General features: G+C 46.2%; 2 protein-coding genes and 1 pseudogene across 18 annotated transcripts in view; 2 read left to right on the top strand and 1 right to left on the bottom strand.

Annotated features, from left to right (window-relative positions):
• The window catches only part of LOC102279848 (acyl-CoA dehydrogenase family member 10), a 46979-nt gene extending 34280 nt beyond the window's left edge, over nucleotides 1–12699 (top strand). For 6 of the 10 annotated variants that reach the window (XM_070386154.1, XM_070386151.1, XM_070386153.1 and 3 more), the window contains 7 exons: nucleotides 1631–1771; nucleotides 2243–2380; nucleotides 2506–2596; nucleotides 3545–3703; nucleotides 4373–4545; nucleotides 6150–6293; nucleotides 7270–12699. In XM_070386154.1, the coding sequence (XP_070242255.1) occupies nucleotides 1631–1771; nucleotides 2243–2380; nucleotides 2506–2596; nucleotides 3545–3703; nucleotides 4373–4545; nucleotides 6150–6293; nucleotides 7270–7617 (1194 nt within the window). In that variant the 3' untranslated portion in view covers nucleotides 7618–12699. Of the gene's footprint in view, nucleotides 1–1630; nucleotides 1772–2242; nucleotides 2381–2505; nucleotides 2597–3544; nucleotides 3704–4372; nucleotides 6294–7269 lie in introns of those variants that run through there. The other 4 variants (XM_070386157.1, XR_011467449.1, XM_070386156.1 and 1 more) reach the window with 4 other exon arrangements.
• A 3146-nt stretch (nucleotides 12700–15845) lies between these two features.
• Nucleotides 15846–18219, bottom strand: LOC102280128 (probable ATP-dependent RNA helicase DDX5 pseudogene; annotated as a pseudogene).
• Nucleotides 18220–21267: 3048 nt separating this feature from the next.
• Nucleotides 21268–25894, top strand: part of LOC102277491 (acyl-CoA dehydrogenase family member 10) — a 48490-nt gene continuing 43863 nt past the window's right edge. For 2 of the 8 annotated variants that reach the window (XM_070386142.1, XM_070386140.1), the window contains exon 1: nucleotides 21708–23467. In XM_070386142.1, the coding sequence (XP_070242243.1) occupies nucleotides 23083–23467 (385 nt within the window). In that variant the 5' untranslated portion in view covers nucleotides 21708–23082. The other 6 variants (XM_070386143.1, XM_070386146.1, XM_005897410.3 and 3 more) reach the window with 6 other exon arrangements.

Below are 25894 nucleotides of genomic sequence, written 5' to 3'. Positions count from 1 at the left end.
GCCATTCTATGCTCCCATTGTTACCTTGTGAAATGTCCTATCCCCCACGTGCTGACCTGCACACTTAATCCTCACCCATTAGATGTACCCGTCTCATGCACGGAAGTGTTGGAAAAGCAGACACTCATGCTGTGAACACTTTTAGACTCGAAAATGAATGCATATGAAAAATCTGCTTTAGAGAACATTCTGCATGTGGTCATACCTGAATGGGAATCATGACAACTAAGATTTTAGGGGAAAGTGGTGAAATTATGGCTCATGAGTTTTATTCAGTGTCGTGACTACCAATAAATAAGAATGTTTGGCATTTACACTGCATCTCACAAATCCTGTGAGGTAAGCATCATGAACCTCAATTTAAAGATAAGGAATCAAGTTTGCCAGGGACACAGCTAGAAATAATAGCACCTGGACTCAATCCAGATCTTCTGGGCTCAAATCTATGTGTTTTTCCCTCCCACAAGATGATTCATTTCCTTATTCTTCCTCTTCTCAGAACTCCCTTGCTTCCCTTCCTATTCTCCCTTCCTTTCCTGCTTCATTTGTTCCAATTAATCTGTCCTTCTTCTCCTTGGTCACTGCAGTCTCAGCTAATTAGCTTAACACAGCCATGAAACAAGTATATGTGCTGATTCTGGTTGTATGTGTCCTAGAGAGCAGTCCCAGTGTGATAGGAAGCTCAGCCAGGTGGTGGTCTCCCGGTGGGAAGAATTTCCATCATCACTAATATTTAGTGCAGCTCCAGCTTCTGGCACACTATATTCTGTCACTACCTGGAACTGAAAGAGTGAAATGTTTTCGAGAGGGAAAATAGCTGGCACTCACTCACTGTACAGCTGGACTACAGAACGTCTGTCCTGCTGCCATTCTTTACGCTCCCTTGGTTCCTGTCCATTTCTGAGCCTCCTTCTCTAATCTGAGCTCCTGATAACTTTCCCACTTGGAAACGCTTTTTCCAGTCAGTCAGTCACCTCCATTCCTACTCTTGCTCAGTAGCTGTGACTGGTAGGGTGAGTGGTGACCGTCCCAATACAACAGATGAGGAAACTGGCACAGGGAGCACACCATCTTGCCTAAGGTCTCCCAGCAGGTGTGGTGGGGCAGGGCCTGAAGCAGGAAGTCTGATTCAGGGCCTGGGTTCCTGACCCCCAGGCTAGACTTCCTGGTTTCCCTGTCAGGAGCTACATTCAGAAACCCAGGTTTACTTCCCCAGGAACAAAGTTGTGCCTCGTGAAGAAAGCTCGATCAGGGGATCTCCTTGGGCACCTCATCAGAGTAGCTGAGGCTGCTGCCAGATGTCCTGGCCGGTTCCCTGCAGGCTCACTGAACGACCCTTCATTCTCTGTGTTATGGAGCGAGTTTTATGCTGCATCGTGATGACAGTAATGATGCTAACAGTGAGGGGGTCGGGTAGGTGGGGCATCTGGGGTACAGACGAAGTGAACTGATTGCCACTGTCCCTGTTAGGAATGGGCTGTCCCCAGACTCTTCCTATTCTCCTCCCACATATCTGTGGAGTTGTATCCAGCCTGGTAGTTTGGACTTACTCATTATTTTCCATGGGCCAAGATAGTATGACAACCACCCTATGTGGATCCCTGATTTTTTTTTTTTTTTGCTGTGACAGGAGAAAGCCAAGGCCGAAGGACTTTGGAACCTTTTCCTACCCCTGGAGACTGATCCTGAGAAGAAATACGGAGCTGGGCTGACCAACGTGGAGTACGCACATTTGTGTGAGGTCATGGGCACGTCTCTGTATGCTCCTGAGGTACCTTCTTTACCATCTTCCTCAGCACGGGAGGAAATCCTTGTCCTCCAGAGAGTTCAGCCATCCTCCTGGGCTGACGGGGTTCCCAGCAGTGGCACTGGACTCAGGAGCTCTGACGCAAACTCAGACTTCTTATGAGTTGAAGATACTGCAGGCAGGTAGCTGGAGCCAGAGCAGGAAAGGAGCAGGGGGTGGGCATCTTCTCGAGTGAGTACAGCCTGGCTGGCTTCCGTGGAGCCTCAGTTCCCCAGCTCTACTCTATTCCTTCTCTCCCAACAAGCTCTGTGGTTGAGCTTAGGTACTCTGAGCTGCTGTACTCACAATGTCCTGGGTCTCTACATCTTTGGGGAGAGGAAGGACTTTGATAAGGGTGTCAGAGGGCGTGTATCTTGGAAGGAGCCCCGATCCATGTTTCTGGGGAATCTGAAGTTTTGAATATGATAAGGCCTTTGTGCTTTTTCTCCTTTCCAGATCTTTAACTGTTCTGCTCCAGACACGGGGAACATGGAGCTTCTGGTTCGATACGGCACCGAGGAGCAGAAGGCCCGCTGGTTGATTCCATTGCTGGAGGGAAAGGCTCGCTCCTGTTTCGCTATGACTGAGCCCCAGGTGCCTACCTTGGGTCACCCACAGGCGCTCCTCATCAGGCCAGACCCTCACCCAGCCCCACTGGGCTCTGCCATCAGGGACCTTGGGACCCTTGCCAGCTCTAATCAGAATGTGCTCTCACTCAGGTCGCCTCCTCAGATGCCACCAAAATTGAGTCTTCCATCCGAGAGGAAGATGGCTTCTATGTCATCAACGGTCACAAGTGGTGGATCACAGGTATTTGGCCTGAAATTCATTTTTCAATCACATTTATGTGGGTCTTCCCTGATAAGCACATCTTCTCTGCCCTGCTGTTGTCTGAGAAACTGGGAGGAACTAGCTTCATTTCCAGTTAACACAAAGGAGATTCTGTCTCTGTTCCCAAAAGAGGCAGCAAACCCTGAGAGAACCAAAGGTTCTACCTGGACCCCAGGTGACCCTACATGTGACAGTTCCAGGAATCTCTCCTCCACTCCCCACTCTCTTCATTCTGCTGTGGGTGTCTCCCTTTAGACAGGCCGGAGGTCACTTCCTCAATGGTGTCCCCCTCTTGTGAGGTCAGCTGTGCTACAGCAGAAGGGCTGGTGATAATCCTGTCGTTCACTAGGCTTTAACTCTCCAGGGCCCTCGGTACATGCTGTGGGGACCTCCCCTCACCGAGTCTCCACCCTTCCCCAGAAGGTCTGTGGTATTATCCCCACTTCACAGAGAAGGAAACCAGGATGGAGAAGTGACTTGAGTCACTGCCCAAGGTACTAGCCCCCCTCTTGGCAAGTAGAGAACCACCCAGAGTTCAAGGCTGGCCTGAATCTGAAGCCTGTGCCCAAAGCCAGCATGTTTCCACCTCCCGTGGGAACAAAGCAGAACAGGCTGCCACTGATAAAGTAGCAGTTTTCAGCCTCTTGTCTTCAAATTGTATTTTCAATCTGACGTTGTGCTTTAAAAAAAAAAAAACAAAAAAACACAACTGTTCTTAGGATGTTGGATTCCTTCCTCACTGGGACAGAAACCAGTTGCTCTTATTGCTGGTCAAAAGGCTGCATGTCCTCATCTGATCACGTGACATCTTAAAGGGCCCCATCTGCTCGATGACTTCAGCTTCTCTGGGCCAGGACTGAGTGTTTAAGGGGAGCTGATGGCCGTGGTGTCAGATGATGGGGGTCTGTCTCTCTCCTTTCCTGGCAGGCATCCTGGATCCTCGCTGCCAGCTCTGCGTGTTTATGGGAAAAACAGACCCACATGCCCCACGCCACCAGCAGCAGTCCATGTTCTTGGTTCCCATGGATACCCCAGGGATAAAAATCATCCGGCCTCTGAGGGTGTATGGGCTGGAGGACGCACCAGGTTTGTGTGTCTGTTTGTTCTCTGTGTGGGTCTGGATCTAGGGAGAAGGCTTTGGACAGCAGTTGCTCCAGTGCAGAAGTAACACCTGTAAGAGTCTGAGGACATTTGGAAGGGCACGTGCTCCTGCATTTCAGTTCTATCCATGAATATCAACCATGCAGGCAAGCTTCAGACAGGCATTCATCTGTTTTTTGTTTTTTTTTTTCTTCTCTTCTAATCATAGAAGACAAGCAGGACTCTAGGAGGTAAGGAAGCCACAGAGGATGGAACAGGAGGCAGGAAATGCCCTCCAGACCTTTTCTTATAGACCACAGTGTGGACAGCCTATCTCCTGGCCTGGAGGTCCTCTCACAGGGGCCCTTTCTCTCTGCTGATGCTGTCCACATTTTGACTTCAGAGTTTCCTTAGGGTCACTACACTGTGAGAGTCATAGACTACTAGGAGTTCCAGTTTAAGTTAGAGTCACGTTTTATAAAAGGAATGCCAAACTATTCCTTTATTTTAAATGACCAATTTACCTTCCATCTGCAATAGTCTTGTTCCTGCCTTCCATCCTCCTTCAATCATGTTCTAGTTAGAAGTCTACAAAAGGGCAGGGATATTGAGATAAATGCATCTGGAGAAAACAGGAAAGCAGATTGCTCAGGGGTACTCTATGGGTTTTCTCAGGTGGCCACGGTGAAGTCCTGTTCGAGCAGGTGCGCGTGCCCAAAGAGAACATCATCCTGGGCCCCGGCAGGGGCTTTGAGATCCTCCTAGGCCGACTAGGTTCTGGCAGGATCCATCACTGCATGCGGCTGATTGGCTGCTCAGAGAGGGTGCTGGCGCTCATGAAGGCCCGAGTAAGTACTTCCTTTTGCGCCTGTCTCTGGACCAGAACGACCCATCTGTCTTCCTCTCAGACTTCTAATCCTGTTTCCTGAGAGCAGACTTAGCAGGTGAAGAAGCAAGGTGATGTTCTTTACAAGAAGCTGTGTCCTTGTGTTTGCTCTGCCTCTTTTACTTTGTTAAAGTTTCAAATCCAGAGCAGAATGCGCCTCCCTCTGCCAAGGGGACAGAAGGCGTCTGGGCTCTGTGGGCTCTGTGGCAGCAGAGGGCAAGGCTCCAGGCCCACAGGGTCATGGTCCACTGATGACCATCCTGCCACCAGCTCACCTTTAAACATCAGCCAACAGGGAGAGCGGGGTTCCAGCATCCAGCCCTGCATCGTCCTCCTCCCCCAGCACGTCCAAAACTTTATTCTTCTGTGACCCCTTGAAGGTTGCAAGCCCATACAAGAGTGTTATTGCTGTGAACAGTGGTTCAAATCAGTGAAATCAGTTTCACTCTGAAGTGATTTCAGAGTGAAACTTCAGACTGAACAGATGTCTCACAAGATAGTCTTAATGAAGAATAGCAACAGTTCAGGGTATCGCATTACTGAGCAAAGTTGTGATTCAAATCCTTTTTAGTTGAAACCAGCCAGTTTAAAAGAAAACGCTCCTCTCTAAGGACTTAGATATAGTCTCCATTCTCATCCTGCAGATCAATCTGACCTAATGTGTCAGAGATCTTAGAAGATGCTATAGTACTGACGTAGCCGTGCTACTCATTGGACTTGGTCGAAAGGGAGTAATCAGGAATCTACAAAAAATTTGATACTAGGAGGTTCACCACAGCCATGATTATGTTAGGAAACACCTATAAGGCTAGCTATTGGGGTCTGGTTAGATAACCCTGCTATGGGTGTGCAGTGAAATTCCAAAATGATGCTGTAGTAATCTATTTGTTAACTAGAGATACGTTTGCCATATGCTAAGTGGAAAAAAAGGCTATAAAGTAATAGAATGACTTAAAAAAAAAAAAGCAGATATATGTATATGCATATACAAAAAGTCTAGAAGGGTATGCACCAAATAGTAAGTATAATTTACTAGATAACGGGGTGCTGGGTGTTTATATTTTGTCTGAAAGTGTATACTCTTTTCTGCCATGAGATATTCGTGTGTGTTGTAATTGTTTTTAATTTTTAAAAATAAGGTGGAAGAAGGACCCCTTATCACTTTTTCTGATTGCCTGTAGCTTTTGAACACTCTACTCAATCTCTGTTGCAGTAACAGTTGCCCACAAGAGGGCTCTGGCACCCAGACTTGCTCCTCAGAGTTCCTCAGGACGTGAAGCAGGCCCTCCTGTCAGCAGAGGGCGCCCTCCTGGCCTGTGCGAGGCGCCCACAGTCACTGCCTGGTTACCAGAGTAGCCCTGGGCCACAGGTGACTCAGATCAAGCTCTGTCCTGCCTGGAGGCGAGGCCTGCCCAGATGGGGCAGAATGGCTGGCGTAAAGGGGTTGTGCAGATAATTTGTGCAGCTACCAAGTGTCTAGCTTCCCTCGCTGCCCTCTCCTGTGCTTCCACCCTCTCCTCTGCAGGGCACCGTCCATGCCTCCCCTCCTGTCTCCTGTGTCCACAGGTGAAGTCCCGCGTGGCCTTTGGGAAGCCCCTTGTAGAGCAGGGCATGGTCCTGGCAGACATTGCCCTGTCCCGCGTGGAGATCGAGCAGGCCCGGCTGCTGGTGCTGAAAGCTGCCCACATTATGGATGTGGCGGGAAATAAGGTAGGTGGCTGAGGGACCTCACAGAGGACAGGTCCAGAGGACACAGTGAGGGATGCCAGCCCAGAAATCTATTAATAGATGCTGACTTCCCTCCCCACTCAGCAAACCACAAAGTGCTTGGCTCCTTGACATAAATAACTTTGCTTCAATTCTCCTTGGAATTACCTGGGCAGCTTCTGAAAAACAGAAAATGTACAATAAAGAGGATTGACCTTTCTGTTTTACTGACCCAGTGACCTTATGGGTTCAAGACAGCAGGGCCACAGGGCCCCAGCCTGAGCTACAGCCCCACCTGATCTTACAGGCATCAGGCAAACTGAGAGTAAGCCAGGGAGTTAGAGAAGCTTCATTTTCAATGTGACATTATCCCTTAAATGGCCCCGAGTGCCTCTAGTGCCAGGCATGATGCCAGGCTGACCCTTGCTTTCTCCATCTCTCCACGGGTCTCCACCCCTTAGCTGAGACCCCTCAGTAGCAGGGGGTGATCCAGGCTCAAATTCTGGTTTCTTGGCTTTCTAGTGGCGGTATGAGGGCTCTCAGGGGCTTTGATCCAAATCCCAGATTCAGAGAAGATCCTTGAACCTAAACCCCCAGAGTCTTGACTGGCCTCGTTTCACCTTTCCCTTTGAATACAGAGCTGATCATGACCCCGAAGGAGGCTCAGGCCAGTCCCCAATCTGTGTTGCCTGTGTGCTGGTGATGCTGCCTGGGAAGATGCCCCTTATCTTTCCTTGACCAGGCAGCTGCCCACACCACATAGCATCCTGAGTCACCTGCCTCATCACCCCCACTGCCCCTCCACCCCCGCTGGTGCTGTGCAGGGTCCATGCACCAGGCAAGGCTTGCGGTCCAGCGGGAGGGACCTGAGGTCTCTGTTCTGAGCTGCTGTTTCTACTCCTCCCTGTGAAACTGATCAGTCTTCCACAGGTTCCGCCCTGGGGTCTGCCCTCCTCACCACAACTCCTCTTCCTTGTAGGCTGCAGCTCTGGATATTGCCATGATTAAAATGGTGGCCCCATCCATGGCTTCCCGAGTGATTGATCGTGCTATTCAGGTGAGCACAGATGATGGATCGCTGGTTCTTCTGAATCATTCACAAGATTCAAAATTCCTCTCCTTCAGCTGCCCAACCTCCTGTAAACTAACAGCTGCCCTTTGTTGCACACCCCCCATAATGACTGTCCTCTTCCTCCCCAGATACAACCCTATGAGGGGTCCTATTCCTGCTTCCATTTTGAATACATGGAAACAGAAGCACAGCAAAGTGATTTGTCCAAGGTCACTCAGCTTGCAAGGAGCTGAGCTCAGATTTTGGGGAACCTAGATTCTTCTTACACCAGGCCCAGCCTCCTAACCATGTAAAGATGCCTCCTTCTCAAATCTCAACCCATGGCCCCTAGAGAGGGACTTCCCAACAGCAGAAGTCACCTAGTGGAGCAGATCTGGGGAGTTTGGTGTCCCTGGGATGGCTAGTGAGGCCCCACCTGGAGTCTTACAGAACACTGTTGTCACACAGGTGTCAGGGGACAGCTTTGCAATGTGGCTGTTCTGAGCTGTCCTCACATCTTAGGAGCAGGCACTTGTTTGTGGGGCTCTCCGGGATGAGGGCTCACCCAGGGCTTCCTCCCCTCCTGCCCTGTGTCTGCCAGGTCTTTGCGGAGCAGCAGGGCTGAGCAGTGACCACCCACTGGCTCAGTTCTTCGTGGGGGTCCGGGTACTGCGCCTTGCTGATCAGATGCACCAGAGGTCAGTGGCCAAGATGGAGCTGAAGCACCGCAGTTAGACCTGCAGGAGTCGGATCGTCCCCGCCGGGCCTGTGGTGCCCAAATCTTTAAATGATGTGCTTTCAAAGGCCTGGTATGTGTGCTCCTTGCACCCCTCCCGGCAGCTCTGTCCTGGGATCCTTGTTGTGAACCTAGCCTTGATGGGTCCCTACAGAACACACTCCTGTGTAAGAAGCCTGGAGTTGCCTGTTTCAGGCAAGGGGGAAGGGGGGTAATGAAGAGCCTGGAGAGGTGATCTTTAGTCCAGGTGCCAGATGGGCAGCCAGGCCCCTTCTCTCTGGCTGTGGGGCTCTGCATGAGTATTAGGAGTCCTGCCAGGGTGCTATGCCTGTGGTTGCTCCCAGTCTGAGGGTGATATGGTGGCTTCCTGTTCTGTGTCCCCCACCGCCCCCAGCTGATGGTGGCAGCCTACAGACCCAGGGCAGGACTGCTCTGGGAGAATGGAAATAAACCCAAATTGTGAAGCCATTGCTAGGTAATTTTCTTTGTTTCAATATCCGAAACACAGATTGCTAAAATGTTATTTTGGAAATGAGCTTTGGGAACAAAGAAGAAGAAAATATGTCTCAGAGACTTTGTGAACATTCTGTCATACACAAGGAGTGGAGAACAAAAGCTCACACTTCAGCCTGATGCAGTATGTCAGCTGCAGCCTCACACATCTTTCACTCCTCCTCTGCCTCGTCTCCACCCAGCGGCCTGTCAAGTCTGCCTCCATGCTCTCCCTCCCAGCCAGCCCTGTTGCTTCTGCTCAGGCCTTCATCATTTCTCACGTCAGCTCTCTGCTGTTGCAGCCTGTCCTCCTCTCTAGGACCGATTTTCCATGCTGTCCCTAGAGGGACCCCTCAAAAGCACACATGAAAACTCATCACTCCCAGACTTAAAGACCTTGGTGAAGAGAAACGATAGGACACAAGATTAAGACTGACAAGAATGTGGTCACAACAGCATCATACTGGCCTGTGACCAGAATATAGTTCAGAAATACTCAACTATCTGTGTTGAGTACATAACCCAAATTTGGGTGGGTCATCCTCTCGGGACCAGGTGCTGACATCCTGGTCAGGAGGAGGAAACAGTACGAGGTTAGTCGGGCTCACCCACCCCTGTAGCTGACCTCCCCCTTCAAGTGCTTCAGGGAAGCTGTGGGTGTGAAGCTGTGAATCCTGAACCTGCACTCAGGGTGGCAATGGAACAGATGCTCAGAGTGGTTGCAGACTGTGGGCCAGGCCCTCCTCCCTCCTCCATGGGTGTTATCTCTGCTTCTCCCCATGGGCTTCACACTCCTCCACGTTCAGCAGGAGGCGAGGTCGATTCTCAGAGAGGGGAGCATGTGGGCAGGGTGTGGCCCAGTCCAGCTTGAACTGGGGTCTGCCTGGCTTCCAGCCTGAACTCTTCCTGCCACACCTGTTCCTGCCACTGGAAACTACCTGTCACCCACTTCCCAGCCCTCCTGCAAGAAGAAACAGAGGTGTCTTTTCCCTCCAGACTGATGGTCAACCAACTAATGTGAACCCACACATTTCCAAAGAACCTGGCTGGTGTTCACCCACACTCTCTTCCTGAAGGCCCAGAGCATTTTACCGCAGGTGCACAGCTCAGATTCTGCCGTGATGGTTGGGGAGGCATTGTGCTGAAATGCCAAATTTGAGCCTAAGAAAGTGACCCCTAGTGGACCTAGACTGCCCGGTTCTTCTTGTGTCACCCACGCACTACCATTATGGTCACTGCCTTGCATGCTCGCTCCGTGAGGCTCAAGGCAACACCTGGAAGCCTCTCACGTGCCCCTCTGTGAGGGGTATTACAGTGATTCCTGCTCAACAGATGAGGAAATGAAGGTGTGGGCAGGGGAAGTCCTTTGTCCCACGTGACACAAATGGGGCAATGTGATTAAAAGATCCAGATTCATCCTGATTCTTGTCTCGACCCTTGGCCACTGAGCCGAGCCAGCCCTCCCTGGGCCCTGCTGCCCTGAAATCTCAGGCCCTGGCATCAACTAAGTTCTGGGCTTTGCTTCATGCCTTGATCTTGTCTGAGGTCCCAGACCCTGGCCCAGAGTGACTGGAGTCCTAAGCCAGGGTCAAGCCATGTTGGGACAGCTCTTGGGCAAGGAAGAGCTTGGACAGGTGTCCTTGCCTTCACCTTCACCTTGGCTGAAGTGACTAAAGTGACCTCAGCTTCCTCCCTGAGAGATCAGCTTCCTTAACCTCAGGGGAAATTTCCCCTCTGTACTCCCTGAGGCCACTGCTTGGCTCTGGGAGCAGAGACTCTGACACGAGAATAGTGGCTTTGCGTAAGGACTCTTTCCCTGAGTGAATGGAGAGACCTGAGTATCCCTGATACTGGCTTCATTAAACCAGCAGCAGTCTCTCCCCGGAGGCGGGAGCTGTTCCTCCTTACAACAGCACAGAGCTAGCCTTCTCTGTCTTCCCCCTATTCGGTACTCTCTGGATCCTGTTTTTTTCATTTGCACTTACGACTGCAGTCTGAGGTTGTCTTGTGTATCTGACTGATTTTCTATGCCAACCAGAATACCAGCTCCATGAGAGAGAGATCTTTACTGAGTTTGATTCCCACTGTGTCCTCAGCCCTAGAACAGTACCTGGCTCATCGCAGGTGTTCACTAAAAATTTGTTGAGTGGTTGAAAGAATAATCTAACTTGGTTCTTACAACAATCATGACAGTAGTGTGGTAGAGGAAAGGTGGCTGCTAATTCTTTGCTGCTCCTCTCAGGCAGGAGTGGAGGCTCTCCTCCCTCTCTGTGAACCTGGATGGGGCCTATGACTCATGCTGATCAATGGAATTTGGTGGCAAAATCTAAAGCTAGATCTTAGAAGTCTTACAGCTTCTCCCTGGTATTGTGGAACTCTCTGGGGAAATCAGCTGTCATGTGAGAGGTCAGACTAGCCTGAGCCTGCCATACAGTCAGGAGACCCAAGCAACTATGTGGTGTCAGACATATGAGTGAAGAAGCCACCTTGCACCCGTGGCCCCAGGTGCCTTTACTGTGCAACATGAGCAAGCCCTGTGTAGCTGAGCTCAATCAATGGACATGACTATGAGAGATGACAAGTCACATCTGCATTCTGGAAACTGTTCCAGGAGACTGGAAGCAATCTAATCATGTTTGCAGGCTAGAGAAGAGAATGAAAGGGTAACAGAAAGAAAGGACAACTGGGAAAATGTGCGTGTGTCACTAGAATGTGCACTCTGACAGCACCGAGTCTATTCAGTGCTGAGTTCCCAGCACACGGAGAATAACTCCCAATAAATATTCACTGAATAAACATACTTAATATGTTATAGTTACTTAGTCTAAAAACTTTAAAACTTTAACATTAAAGATTTGAACTTTTTCAGATTAATACAATTTATTAATGGTAACAACAACCCTATTTTAGGCCATTCCACTGACCTTAAAAGTCTGGAGTTGATCAAGTTTCAAATGTCCACTTCCTCCTATGGTTAAGGTATTTATTAAAACCATCATTCTGAAATTTATATAAAATAGGCCTCATGTTAAACTATTCCTCCCTTAACATAAAATTTACACATCAATTTTATAGTAGATGGGAATTACTTCAGTGAGAAAAATCAGACTGTGCTAATTTTGTTGTTTAATTATATGAATACCCCCAAATGACTTCATCTGTATAAGGGTCCAGTTCATAAACTCCAGCCCAATATATGTGAAAAAGCTTCTCGGCATGGAAGGATGCTTCGGAGATTCCCCATCCTGACCAAGTCTGCTCAATTTCCAACTGCCACTGTGGTGCCAACAGGAAGATTCTTATCTCCAGTTTTATCACAGCTACAGAGGACAACCCTGATGCTGAACTTGAGACAACTGAGGTGGCACTGAAAGTAATAAGACTCAAGGAAACCTAAGCTTTCAAAGACGAAAGTGAGATGGAATAAAAATATTTTAATAATCCTTCAGAGCAATATAGATCTTAAAAACAAAAGCTAACACGCAGGGCAAATGGCAAAATTAAAAGCCCAAACAACCTTCCAAGTTAGAATAGTAAAAAGCAGTAGACATAGGTAGACTAATAGTAATAACTGTTAGTTATTACTAATAACTAATAGTAGACTAAATAGTAATTACTAATAAAATATCTTACCTCTAACTGTAAGGCATCTATTTTCTCCTCCTGCCAAGTGTCACCCTCACGTTCATACTGTACTATTTTTCTATCTGTTTAACTTGAAACCAGTCGACAGAAATAATTACCTAAAGAAAAGAATGGGTCAACCAAGGTATGTTTCTTCAGAATGAAAAGTCTCCATAATTACACCTTTAACTTGAACAAAAATTTTGTTTTTACAGATCCAAATTAAATGCCATGCAATATTTCTTTAAAAAGTGGTTTAAATCATTTGAATTAAAAAAAATGAGTGGGCAGGAGTGTAGCATTAACTCTCTTTATCCTGTGTAATGCAGGCCATTCATAGGAAACAGCACCCTATGGGGCACCATGAGAACTGGAGTTTGCAACAGCTGTCAGGAAGATTTCAAGCTGTGAGAAGGCTGAGAGAAAGTTCTGAGGGAGATGTTTTCAGACATAATGAATCCAAATTAGAAAATGAGAGTGGTGTTCACCTCCAGTGTAGTCCCAGACTCGATGGTTGGTGGGCTGCATGGCATACGTGTGCTGGTCTCCTCTAAGTGCTTATAGGCATGTTGACTCACATATCGTCCACATCCTATGTGGCGACATATTAAATAAATCCAAAGGTTCTGCCAAGGAGGTAAGACCTCAGTTAGTTACATAAAAACACATGATCTGTGTTCTAAAATTAAGTATGCTGCTGCTGCTGCTAAGTCACTTCAGTCATGTCCAACTCTGTGCGACCCCATAGACGGCAGCCCACCAGGTTCCCCTGTCCCTGGGATTCTCCAGGCAAGAACACTGGAGTAGGTTGCCATTTCCTTCTCCAATGCATGAAGGTGAAAAGTCAAAGGGAAGTCACTCAGTCGTGTCTGACTCTTAGCGACCCCATGGACTGCAGCCCACCAGGCTCCTCTGTCCATGGGATTTTCCAGGCAAGAGTACTGGAGTGGGGTGCCATTGCCTTCTCCAAAAATTAAGTATAAGAAAGAGAATTCTGAACCTTGAGGATGTGATTCTGAAGATTACAGAAAGTGTTGCTGGGTTGGAATAGCTGGAATAGAGGGGAAAGAAAAGCCCCCTACAATGCAATTTGCTTTTGAAATGCTGCAAACTCACTTCAACAGCTGTGATCCAAAATGGCTACCTGAGTATCCTGTGTCCCAGTGGGGACCAAGCAAGCAAGGCAGGACAAGGACTGTCCTCTTTAAAGGCTTCTAAAGAGGTCGGCTACCAATATCCAAGGAGCTGGTGGCCCAGCTTATTGATTACCAAGCCAAACCCTTCCTTTCCTTTGGCCTCCAGCAAGCCTTGTTTGGACCACAGAAAGGAGTTGAAAGACATGATGAAACTGCAATCAATTAACTGACCTACAAGCTTCTTTAGTAAAGGCTTGGTGGGAATATGAGACTACAACGATGTAATGGATCACTTATAATTTTTCTTTTCTTTTTTATCTTCCTTCTGATCTCAGCAAGGCAGCAGTAAGCAGTGGCATGAAGCAAGATCTTAATTCCTTGCCCAGGTATTGAACCTGGGTAGCCTGAATGAAAACCAGGAATCCCAGCTACCAGACCAGCAAGGGCTACAGGCTAGAAGCAATTTTTCCCTGGATCTTTGCCCCCAGTGCATTTATCACAGAGGCAGAAACTGTAAATGTAGATACAAAGTTTATTATTACAGGCGTAGTACAACAAGTGGGAGAGCACATAGAGAAATGGTTTGCTTAGTTAAGACAGAAGCAAGGCAGAGATGCACACCCGGAGACGAAGGGTGCGTGCATCCCCCAATGAGGAGGAGAGCAATAAAGAGGTGGTTAAGTCATTTATATAGGTCAGTTCTTCCAGGTCTTTGTCTTCCTCCAGTTCAATTATCTGGTTTCTTTTTCCACACCTGACCTAACCTGGGACACTCCCTTAAGGGTACACTCATACCCCTCAGCCAAGATGGATCTCAAAGTGAAGGCATCTGGGAGGAGCAAGACTCATTATGGCCTGGCATTGTCCCCTGACTTCTGACCCACAAGGAGCTTTTCTGGCATGTGTAGTGTCTCCCTTGTCTCAAAAGAGGAAGGGAAGGAGATCCCTTAATCCTTTACTCAAACAAGGTTTTGCCCCTCTTTGTCCTTGTCATGATTATAACCTTGACTATAGGTATAGCCAGGACTATGACCTTAAGGTGTTTAGGGGTACTCTTTCTACCCCCTTCTGATGCCTATGTCAGAAGCTTTCTCTATCTCCTTTATACTTCAATAAAACTTTATTACACAAAAGCTCTGAGCCATCAGGCCTCGTCTCTGGCCCCGGATTGAATTCTTCTCCTCCGGGGGCCAAGAATCCCGGTGTATTCACGTGATTCAACAACAACCTTTCAAAATCAGTAAGAAAAAAAAAAAAACCCTCAGCAAAACATTTCAATAAGCACTTCACAAATGAGGATATCCAAATGGACAGTTGGAAAAAAGGTGTTCAAATTCATTAATCATAAAAGAAATACATAATAAAGTCATAATGAAGTATCACTACACAATCACCAAAATAGCTAAAATTAAATAGATGGAAAAAAAAAAAAAAGGTGTTTATAAGAGACAAACTGACGATTTACCCTGTTTCTGTTGTTACTTCCATTTCGGAGGGCAAACAAGAGGCTGATTGTAAATAACTTAACTGGAGACCACCTATCTCTTGTCTCACAAAATGCTAACAGTTATAAGTATCCAGCCCGAAGCCCACCTCTTCGTGCCCCATGAAATGCAAACGGGAGGCCAGCTGTAAATGTCTAACCTGGAGCCCATCTATCTCCTGTATCGCTTCCTTTCAACTTTTCCCAATCACCTGCATGCCTACCTTCTCAGAATATTTTCCCAGGTATTTTCTCAGGTGTATCTATGTTACTTTTGTAAGAAGCTTTGACCCAATCTACAAGATTTAGCTAAATATAAAACACCAGGGAATTTTTTAACACACAAAATATTGTTCTATTCCTCAAAGCTTAAAATATCCACTTCCCTTCAGGGCAAGAGCACTTTCTCTGCCCAATGTCAAAAAATAGGCAAACTCAAAAGGAAACAGTGTTTTTCTCACCTTGTCTTGAATATGTGAACTGTTTCAACTGAGAGGTTTCCACTGAAGAAGGAAATCTGGTCTGGAAGCTGCCTGGATGGAGAATCGGGAGCAGTGTTTACACCTTCTTTACTTTGACCTTTACTTCTCGGTGCAATGGGGGATGCTTCTGAAGACTTTCTTCCATTGCAGCTTTCAGCTCATCTTTCAGAAACTAAAAATTAGCAGGATTCCAATCAGATGAAAACTGAGTCAGAAGAATAAAGTTTGATAGAGAAAAATATTTTTTTAATCTTCAAATATTTTTTATTGGAATGTCACACATTGCCTTCATTTATTGTATTTCAAATCACTGTACACTTAACTTTGGGGAAAACACTGCTTGCCCTTTTTAGTACAAAAAAACCCTTAAAAACTGTTTTAGGAATGTAGAGAAATATCCAACTTAAATAGCAAAAAAGTGCATCATAATCACTGCTGCAGTCATTTCTGCATTTCCCATGTTTCTTTTCTTAAATAACTATCTTGTCTGATAACATATAATATAAAGAGCAATTATGAAAAAACAGATGTTTACACATACTTCTGAAGTCTTATTGAGAATATCCTGTTTGCACTGGATAACCAAATATAGGCTCAGCTGCAGTAGCAGGATACGCAAATACTTGCTGGTTCACACCATGGTGCATATATGGAACATTACTACCATATTGCTGAATGGTATCATAGCCATTCTAAGTCCCTGTTGGATTACTAGTTCTAAAACTGGTCTGTATACCAGCAGGCACAAAATTACTTCAAAGCTCCCCCTGGTGTAATTTGTAGCAAATATAAACCACATTCTGAGTTTCTGCTCCCAAATCTCTCTTAAGTAGACTAGTGTAACCCCTTTTATAATTTTCTTGGTCTCTAAAGGGATTCAGTCCATCTGTTTTGCCTACAGAGTATCTGTTGTGACACTCAGCCTGCATGTCTCCCCTGCCTCTGAAATGATCTGAAACTGTTTCTAACCAACTGAAGCAACTTGGGATTGACTGCTTGATTAGCTTCAGGGAGCACAGAGATAAGGTCACTCACTTGCTTTATGTTATTAGGTGTAAAATAAGTGTATGCTGTGCCTGTTTTGGTACTGTGAGTGTTCTTCCAATTCGATGAAGATAATCCTCTGAGGAGTTAGGGTAGTTAAAATTGATGACAAATTTCCTATCTTCCACATCTAGCCTTCTGGAGGCCACATTTGTAGCAATCCGAATAGGAGTTCTTCCATGTTTAAATTCATTTACAACCTAGTCACATTCCTGTTGACTCATGTCACCATGGATACTCATGACAGGCCACCTTTTTCTCCTCATTTTTCTAGTAAGTACATGGCATCCTATTTGGATTTCAACAGAAAAAAATGGTTTTATTCTCGTCACTCGTGATCTCTTCCATTAGGCAAATACATTTTTCATAGATTTTACATCATGACACATATCCAGAATTGGAACAATGTTGTAGTTTGCACCATACGTTTGTTTTCTATGTCTATCTGTTTGTTTTGTAAATAAATTCACCTGTATTATTTTTTAGATTCCACATATGAGTGATATATATTTGTCTTTTTCTGTCTGACTTAGTTCACTTAGTATAAATCTCTAGGTCTATACGTGTTGCTGCAAATGCAATATTTCATTCTTTTTTATGGCTGAGTAATATTCCATTGTGTGTATATGTGTATGTGTGTGTGTGTACATGAACATGCACACACACACCCATACCCTCTTTATCCATTTGTCTTTATCCAGTTGATGGACACTTGGAATAGTAAAAAGCAGTAGATATAGGTATTTAGTAATTACTAATAAAATATCTTACTTTTAACTATAAGGTATCTATTTTCTCCTTTGGGCAACTATCACCCTCATACTGTACTAGTTTTCATCTGTTTTACTTGCAGCCAGCCAGTGGACATAATTATCTAAAGAAAAGAATCAGTCAACCAATGCATGGTTCTTCAGAATGAAAAAGGTCTCCATAAGCCTTTAACTTGGACAAAATTTTTGTTTTCACAGATCCAAATTAAATGCCTTGCAATATTTCTTTAAAAGTGGTTTAAATCACTTGAATTTTAAAAAAGAGTGAGAGGGCAGAAATTTAAGTATTAACTCTCTTTATCCTGTGCAATTCAGGCCATCTATAGGAAACAGCATCCTACGGGACACAATGAGAACTGGAGTTTGCCACAGCTGTCAGGAAGATTTTAAGCTGTGAAAGTAAAGGGGTTCTGATGGAGATGTTCTCAGACAGAAATGAATTCAAATTAGAAAATGGGGATGGTGTTCACCTCCATTGTGGTCCCAGAGAAATTGTGATGTCTTATGTTAAGAACTATATCACAGAACAGTGGAGTTATGGGGGAATCTCAACTTAAAAGTGGTCTCTGCCCCATAAAAAAATTTCATTAACACCTTCAAACGCAGAGATGGCTCTTATGTTTAGAAATACCATAAGAAAGCAGGTGTCTTCTATCATATACTCCTAATTGAGACAAATATTCAGGACTATTAAGTTTGAAAACCAAACCTGCCAGTTCCTCACACTGGAGATGCAATACACATCAACTCCCCTGGATGGAGTGAGCTGGGGAGGGGGTCGGGGGCAGGGACTCACACTGTGCTTACCTGGATTCAACATGAATTGCCACAGACCTACGTGCTAAGTAGCTCTCCTCACTGAGGAGAGTTGTCAACCTAGCTTGTTACGAGTAATTTAGAAGAAATATTTAGAGAAACTGAAATCCACCCTGACAGTTTCATGTAAGGAACATAGGCAGTAAAAGCTAAGTATGCTAGAGGTCTTAATCACAGGCTCACTGAACACCACTCCAACACATGCAACCATGGGTTTACCTTACAGAAGATAGCCTAGGGTTCTGGAAAGCATACCTGGGTTGGCCTTCATGGTCTCAATGATCACATCTGTCATTTCTCGACGACCAAGATGCTGATGTATGATTGTTGCTTTCTCCCCTGGTGACTTCCCTTCTAACAGGCTACAACTGAAGCTAGTGTCTTCTTTTGGATCTCCTCTTCAGACATTTCTCCGACAAAAGAATACATGAATGATTAATACCTGATAAATCCACTCTCACTGTATCCATCCACAGGTTTCCCTTTTCTCTCTTCTGCCCTCCCTCAAGACTATAAGATGCCTTGGCAGTAGTCCTCTCACTCACCTCTGGGGCTCCTGCTGTACCTGACAGTCAACTAATGCCCAGGGCAATAAACTCAGAAACACAGGGCAATTCTAGTGAAAATCATGCACTTTAAAGCAAATGAAGGAGATAAGAGCTTTGACAGTGATCATGCTCAGATGAACCAACATTTCAGTAACACTTGTAGAGTGACACTCTGTGTTGGACCTCAAATGAAGGCTAAAGTCCACTAATAATCGAAACTTTAAAAAACTTTTAGGGTAGTCTTAAACACCTTGGGTTAGCCTTATGCCATCACACCCTAAATCTGTGATTATAGGCTTTATCAGAGTGGAGATCATGCCTGTTTTGCCCAGCACTGTATCCTCAGCAGTTACATCACAGTGCCTAGCACATATTGGAAGCTATTTAAAGATTTGTTGAATAAATTAATGAATCAATGACTGACCCATGTAGAAGTGTATATGTGGCTTATGTCAACTTAGTTGACTTTCAAAACTCAGTAGCCTATTAAATCATATTCAGTCTTTTAATTAATGGCTCCAAAATTCACACACTCAGGGAAGTTCCCCACATCACCAGGCCCAGGCCCCCTCCCCAAATCAAACATATCCTCTCCTAACAGCTGTCTAAAAACTATCTTCCCTTCCTTCACCACATTTGTCACAGCTGCAGTTCTACATTTATTCTGTAAGTGTTTACTTCATTTGTCTCCACGAATTGAGTGAACTGCTGGTGCCATTAAAGCAAGGCATCCCTTTCCACACACAACTAAAACTCCAACAGAGAGTGGGTTCTCAAAAAGTTTTTTTTTTTTTTTACTTTTACACAAATGCTGTTAACAGTTTTATTCAAACAGCCAAAATCAGAAACCCAAACGTCCAGTAAATCAATGAATAGTAAATGATGTTCATCCACACAGTGGAACACTAGTCACAAAGAGAAAAAGCTCTGAAAACACAGAGCTGCTCAGTTGAGTCTTTAAAACATGCCAAAGTGGAAGAGCACATCATGTGAAATGCCAGGCTGGATGAAGCACAAGCTGGAATTAAGATTGCCAGGAGAAATATCAATAACCTCAGATATGCAGATGACACCACCCTTATGGCAGAAAGCGAGGAAGAACTAAAGAGCCTCTTGATGAAAGTGAAAGAGGAGAGTGAAAAAGTTGGCTTAAAGCTCAACATTCAGAAAAGTAAGATCATGGCATCTGGTCCCATCACTTCATGGTACATAGATGGGGAAACGGTGGCAGATTTTAGTTTTTTTGGGCTCCAAAATCACTGCAGCCGTGAAATTAAAAGATGCTCACTCCTTGGAAGGAAAGTTATAACCAACCTTGACAGCGTATTAAAAAACAGAGATGTTACTTTGCCAACAAAGGTCCATCTAGTCAAGGCTCTGGTTTTTCCAGTGGTCATGTATGGATGTGAGAGTTGGACTATAATGAAAGCTGAGCGCCCAAGAATTGATGCTTTTGAACTGTGGTGTTGGAGAAGACTCTTGAGAGTCCCTTGGACTGCATGGAGATCTAACCAGTCCATCCTAAAATAAATCAGTCCTGAATATTCATTGGAAGCACTGATGTTGAAGCTGAAACTCCAATACTTTGGCCACCTGATGCGAAGAGCTGACTCATTGGAAAAAACCCTGATGCTGGGAAAGACTGAAGGCGGGAGGAGAAGGGGACAACAGAGAATAAGATGGTTGGATGGCATCACCAACTCAATGGACATGAGTTTCAGTAGGCTCCGTGCGAGTTGGTGATGGACAGGGAAGCCTGCAGTCCATGGGGTCGCAAAGAGTTGGCAGGACTGAGGGACTGAACTGAACTGAAAGTGGAAGAAATCAGACACACTGGATTACATTTTTTGAATGAATGTTATTGTTAGATAACTGATGGAGGTTCAAGGAACAGAGCCATATCTGCATTCCCCCTGAGGAGGCTGTGTGACTGGGAATGAAGTGCTCAGACTCTCAAGTCCAGCTCTCTGAGGTAGAATTCCATCTGACACATGATCCTAGGCAAGGCGCTTAATCCCAGGACTTCAGTTTCCCAGTTTGTAAAAGGCTCACACACCCATCTAATTGTAGGGTTGAATGAAGACAATTAGAGAAAACAGTGCCCAGGAAGTATTTAGTACAGTGCTCAGATACAGAACGTGTAGACATTTTAGTTTTAACTACTGCTACAGGGCCCCTTAATGGAAAGTTTTCCAAAGAGGAAGGATTTAATTAAACCTTCCCAGGAGCCGTCAGAGTGCTGGGTATTCCGTCTTCACAAAGCCAAGAGGAAATCAACTCTCACAACTAGGCTCTGACCCAGGTTGGAGAGACCTATGCGCCAAATATAAACAGTCCCGGTGGGAAGGCACCAGGAAGGAGGAACTGAGGGAGACTTCCCAGGGATGACACCTGGGAAGACCTCCTGAGGATGGGGGAAGTGAGAGGGATCCCAACGACTTCTCGGCTTCCTCCGGAGGCGAAAGCCCTCGCCGAGGCTCCTGCCCGGACTCAGACTCTAAGAGGACGAGCCCCGGGGCCCAGGCGCGGACTCGCCGCTGAAGCTGAAGTCGGCGGGGACCCGCGAGTGTTCTGGGAGCTCCGGGTGGATGACAACCGCTCACAGGGCAGGCGCCGACCGGCGCAGGCCCCGGAGGGCTCAGGCGAGGCTGGGAGGGGAGGCTTGAGGATGAGCTCCCCGGAGCAGGTAGCGCCGCCGCCGCCGCCACCTCAGCGCCACCGGCTCTACGTGCAACGCTTCCAGCCAAAACCTTCACTGCCGCCTGCCGGCCGCCGTCGCTGACCCTTGAGGTTACGCAAGCGCGGATCAGCGGGCTCGCTGATTGGGTGCGCCCACGTGACTGCCGTGTTTGCTTGGAGGTGAACCCGCGCCCACTGCTCAGGATCTCCAAGAGGACTTGGAGGAGGCACGTCACAGGGTTCGTGGGCACTTGGACACTATTTAGGAGGATCAGTGGGTTTTGCTCTCAGGCCTGAGGGGACGTGCCCTCAGCCCGCCTTATCTGACGGCGAGGAGTCTCTGGCTCTGCTAGGTCTCCGATTGTCCGAGGAACCCGCTTCCTGCAGAGACCCGAGCTCTGGTCTCTTTTTGTCGTGTTTGATCTCGCTCCAGCTGTAGGCAGAGTTGCTTTGTGTCAGCCACGCTTTACAGATAAGTGCGCTGAGGCTCAGAGAGCTGAATCCGCCTGGGGAGTTGGCACTAGTTGCAGTGTTTCTGATTCTGTTAAGGTAGGACGGTGGGCTGGTTAAGTGCCCTGAACTGGAGATCCATCTGGGTCCCCCTCCCGGACTAATCTCTTAACAAATATTTACTGAGAGCCCAGGCTCTGTTGCGGCGGTAGAGATACGTTGGTGATTATGGAATAGACCCTGATTACCAGTTTCGTGACCTTGAGTTTAAGTTTTGTGTAAACTTGACTTTGTATCTTTGTACAGCTGTGATGATGAAATGAGCCGCAATGAGTACGTGGCTAGAACTGAAGCGTCATCTTTAGTTGGAAGGAAGAAGGAAGCCAGTGATGGGAGAGTTGCCGACTTATCCATTACCAGGAGTATGAGAAGGAGAAACTGCTACCCACTCCAGTATTCTGGCCTGGAGAATTCCATGGACTGTTTAGTCCATCGGGTTGCAAAGTGTCAGACACGACTGAGCGACTTTCACTTTGATGACGAGGACAGTGTCCTCAATGATTTGCTCTAACTGGCTTCTTAGTTTTTTAACCATAGACATCACATGAGAAACTTAAACATTTTCAAGTGGAACTGGCTGCGAGTAGAATTTTTTGTTGTTGTTTTCCCAGGTTTTTATTTAAGATCTATAAAAAAATTGAAATAATAGTACAATGATCTCTCATATACCTCTCATCATGTGCCTTTCACTAATTATTAACATTTTGCCACATTTATGTCTATTCATGTGAAAATGTTTATGTATCTATATATACAGGTACCTGTTGTGTGTATGTTATTTTTTTTCCCCGAACTGGTTGAAAGTAAGTTTAGAAAAGAGGCAGTGAAGATCAGGAGGTCATTGCCCTGCTCTGTAGGAGGGATGATAGTGTGGTGGCATCGCGAGTGCTAGGAGGAGGTAAGTACAGGGCACCCTGAGAGAGTACAGGAGAGACTGCTCATCTGTCTCTTCTGGTAGCCAGAAGAGGTTTCAAAGGAAGTGACAGGCAAACTACAACCTGAGGGACAATGGGCAGTTATCCAGGTAATGGATGGAAGGGAGCATTCAGTCCAGGGCAACAGCATATGCTAAGGCCTGGCCACAGGAGGAGGGCATCACGTGTTCAGTGAAGCTGCTGTGGATGTGAGTGTCGAGATCACCCAGGCTAAGGTGAAGTACAAAGGAGAGCTGCTGCCCAGAGCAAAGAAGAAGTTCTCAGAGGGCCTTTTCAGGCGGCTTAAGGAGCTGGGAGTTTATCTTGAGGACAGTGGAGAGTCACTGGAGATTTTAAATGGGGGTAGGACATGATCAAATTTGAAATTTTGAATGAGGAGGCAAGGGGACCACTTAGGAGGCTGCTGCAAAGGTCTGTGGGTGAGATCATGCGAAGAGAGTAGATGGAGAGCTTTGGGAGGAATGACCAGTCACACCAAGCACCAGAATGGAGATGTCTTGCTGGAAGACTGAGGAGTTGTCATGGAGGGCAGAGACAGTGAGTTCAGCTCTGGTTGTGTCTGAAATGCTGGTTGGAAGTCAGAGTAGACGTGCTGGTGGCACCCTGAGTGCCAGGATGGAGGTCCACTTGGAGGCAGTGAAGGCTAATCATGTCCTGTTTCTGCTTCACAGCCTTGGCCCCAACATGTGCCTAAGGCAGCTTCTGCAGTCCTCCCAGCTCCAGCGGGCTTGGAGGGCGGCCTTCCTGAAACACGTCCAGGGCAGGCACCCGGGAGCCTGGAGATGGACACATTCTGGAGGCGGCCCCTACAGAGCAGTGATTTTTGACATGGGCGGAGTTCTGCTTCCTTCTCCAGGGAGAGTGGCTGCAGGTGAGCTCTTCATTCTCCTTCACCTTTAGAGACTGGGGTGTGTGGGGGTGGGGGAAAGGAGGTGGTGAGGGGAGATGACAGTGTGCCTCAGTGGGTGCTATTCTTGCTCTTGAATCAAATTCCAAGCAACAGTAGTGCTGCTGAGGATCTTGGGCAAGTGATTTCACTTCTCTGAGTCTTAGTTTCCTCATCATTAAATTAGGGCTAATGGTCTGTACGTCTTTGGTGCTAGGAGATGGTTAAGTGAGATCATTCATGGAAAGCACTTGATTAGCAGAATGAGTGCTTGGCTCATCTGAAATTCTCAATAAATGACAAGCTGCCATTGTTATTGTCAATGTTATAGGTAGAATTTAACTACCTTTCCCAGAGAACTACTTGTGAATGCTGAAATCTGCCGCCCTCCCCGCTGTGATCACAACCTTTCCTCTTCCATCAACCTCCCTCTACACCTGCTTTTGTTATAAGACAAACCTCTAGGTTCTGATCCTTCCTTTTTCAGCCCCTTTTGGTATTACCTTTTTGTGCACTCAGTTGAACTGACTTAATTTGATTTGTTTGGCTTGAAGTGTTAGAAAACCTAACAAAACATTGACTGAAACAAGATTGAAGTTAAATGTGTTTTTTACGTGAAAGTCCAGGTGTGTGTCTTGGGCTAGTGTGTTGCTCTGTGGTATCAGGGCCCTGGGCTGTTTTCCTTGTGTTGCTCTGCTGTGAGCACACCCCATTTCCACTCTCACCTCGTGGATCAGGTTTGGCTGCTTCACCTTCTGCCATCACATGTGCATTCTAGCCAACTGCTGCTGCTGCTGCTGCTGCTAAGTCACTTCAGTCGTGTCCGACTCTGTGTGACCCCATAGACGGCAGCCCACCATGCTCCCCTGTCCCTGGGATTCTCCAGGCAAGAACACCGGAGCGGGTTGCCATTTCCTTCTCCAATGCATGAAAGTGAAAAGTGAAAGTGAAGTTGCTCAGTCGTGTCTGACCCTCAGCGACCCCATGGACTGCAGCCTTCCAGGCTCCTCCATCCATGGGATTTTCCAGGCAGAAGTACTGGAGTGGGGTGCCATTGCCTTCTCCGATTCTAGCCAACAGGAAGGACCAAACAGAGGTCTCTGTTCTTTTGACAGATTGTGGTTGCTGATTGGGCAGTTTTGTATGCTAAGTCAACCCAAGGTCAGGTTTTCTGTGCCCCTGGTTGAAAAATTACCGAGCTTTGCTAACTCGTTGGGCTATTTTTTGTTTTGTTTTGTTTTGTCTTTTAGCTCAGCTGCAAGTGAGCCCTCAGGCTCTCTATTCCTCCACTGATATTCCTCTTGAACTTACTACAGGGTTGTTCCAAACTCCCCTCGGAGCCATCATATTTCTCCAGACCAAACCTTGGCAGATAGCTGAATCTCTGCTTTTACAGCGAACATAAAGATCACTTGGCAGGAATTTTCTCAACTCTTTGCAGAATACCTTGAGAAGCTATTCTCTCCTTTCCACTGCTACTGCCTCTACACATGTTATATCCCTAAATTCTCCCACCTGCTTGATCACAGCAGCCTCCTAACTGCTAATTCTACCTCTGGCCTCTGGGTTTTACACCCCTTCCACACAGCCCCTAGAACTGCCCTTCTAAAACACACATCACATCTTCTCCCTTCCCTCTCCTGCTTCAAATCCTTGACTGCCTGCAATTTTTTTCCCTTCAAGACTGGAAGCTTTACCTGGTTCCAGGGCCTCTCACAAACAGCTCTCATGTCCTTTTTTCACACTATTTGCCATGTATGCCCACATTTCAGCTACCTTCAACTACTTGATGCTCTTTAAAATTGCCAAATGTGTTTATACTCCTTTGCCTTTGCAGGTTCTGTTCCCTCTGCTTGAAGCTACCCTTCCTTCCTGCTCTCCCTTTTCAAATCCTGCTCATACTTTTATGTTATTCAGCAGTGCCCAGAATCTTTTGAGCACTTAGTAAGGCTTGTGGTTGTTATTGACTTGTGTTTTTATCTTATAATGTTTTTGTAATACCAGGATTTTCATTTTTCTTGTCATCAAAATCATCTGTTTTTCTTTATGGCTTGAGTGTAAAGTGTCTAGGCTAAGGAAGTCTTTCTTTCCTTGACATTCATAAAGATGTTGTATATTGTTTTGTAACTTTTAGAGGTTTTTTTTTTTTTTTCTTTCCTGATTTGGGTATTTAGTCTTTTGAGAATTCACTTTTGTAATTGTGAGAAATAGAGATTTAATTAATTTTTTTCTATTCAGAAACTCACTTATGCCAACCATATTTATTAAATAGTTGGTGCTAAAAGTATATTTAATACTTTGGATTTAAAAAAATACAAAGGCCAATTTCTTATTGTCACCTCCACCCCTTCCCCGCAGTTCTAGCCTTCATTGGTTATCATTGTGAAAAATTTGTTTATCCTTCCAAAAATT

The sequence above is a fragment of the Bos mutus genome, chromosome 17, assembly GCF_027580195.1.
Source record: "Bos mutus isolate GX-2022 chromosome 17, NWIPB_WYAK_1.1, whole genome shotgun sequence".
Lineage (NCBI taxonomy): Eukaryota > Metazoa > Chordata > Mammalia > Artiodactyla > Bovidae > Bos > Bos mutus.
This window is presented reverse-complemented; position numbering and strand designations above follow the sequence as displayed.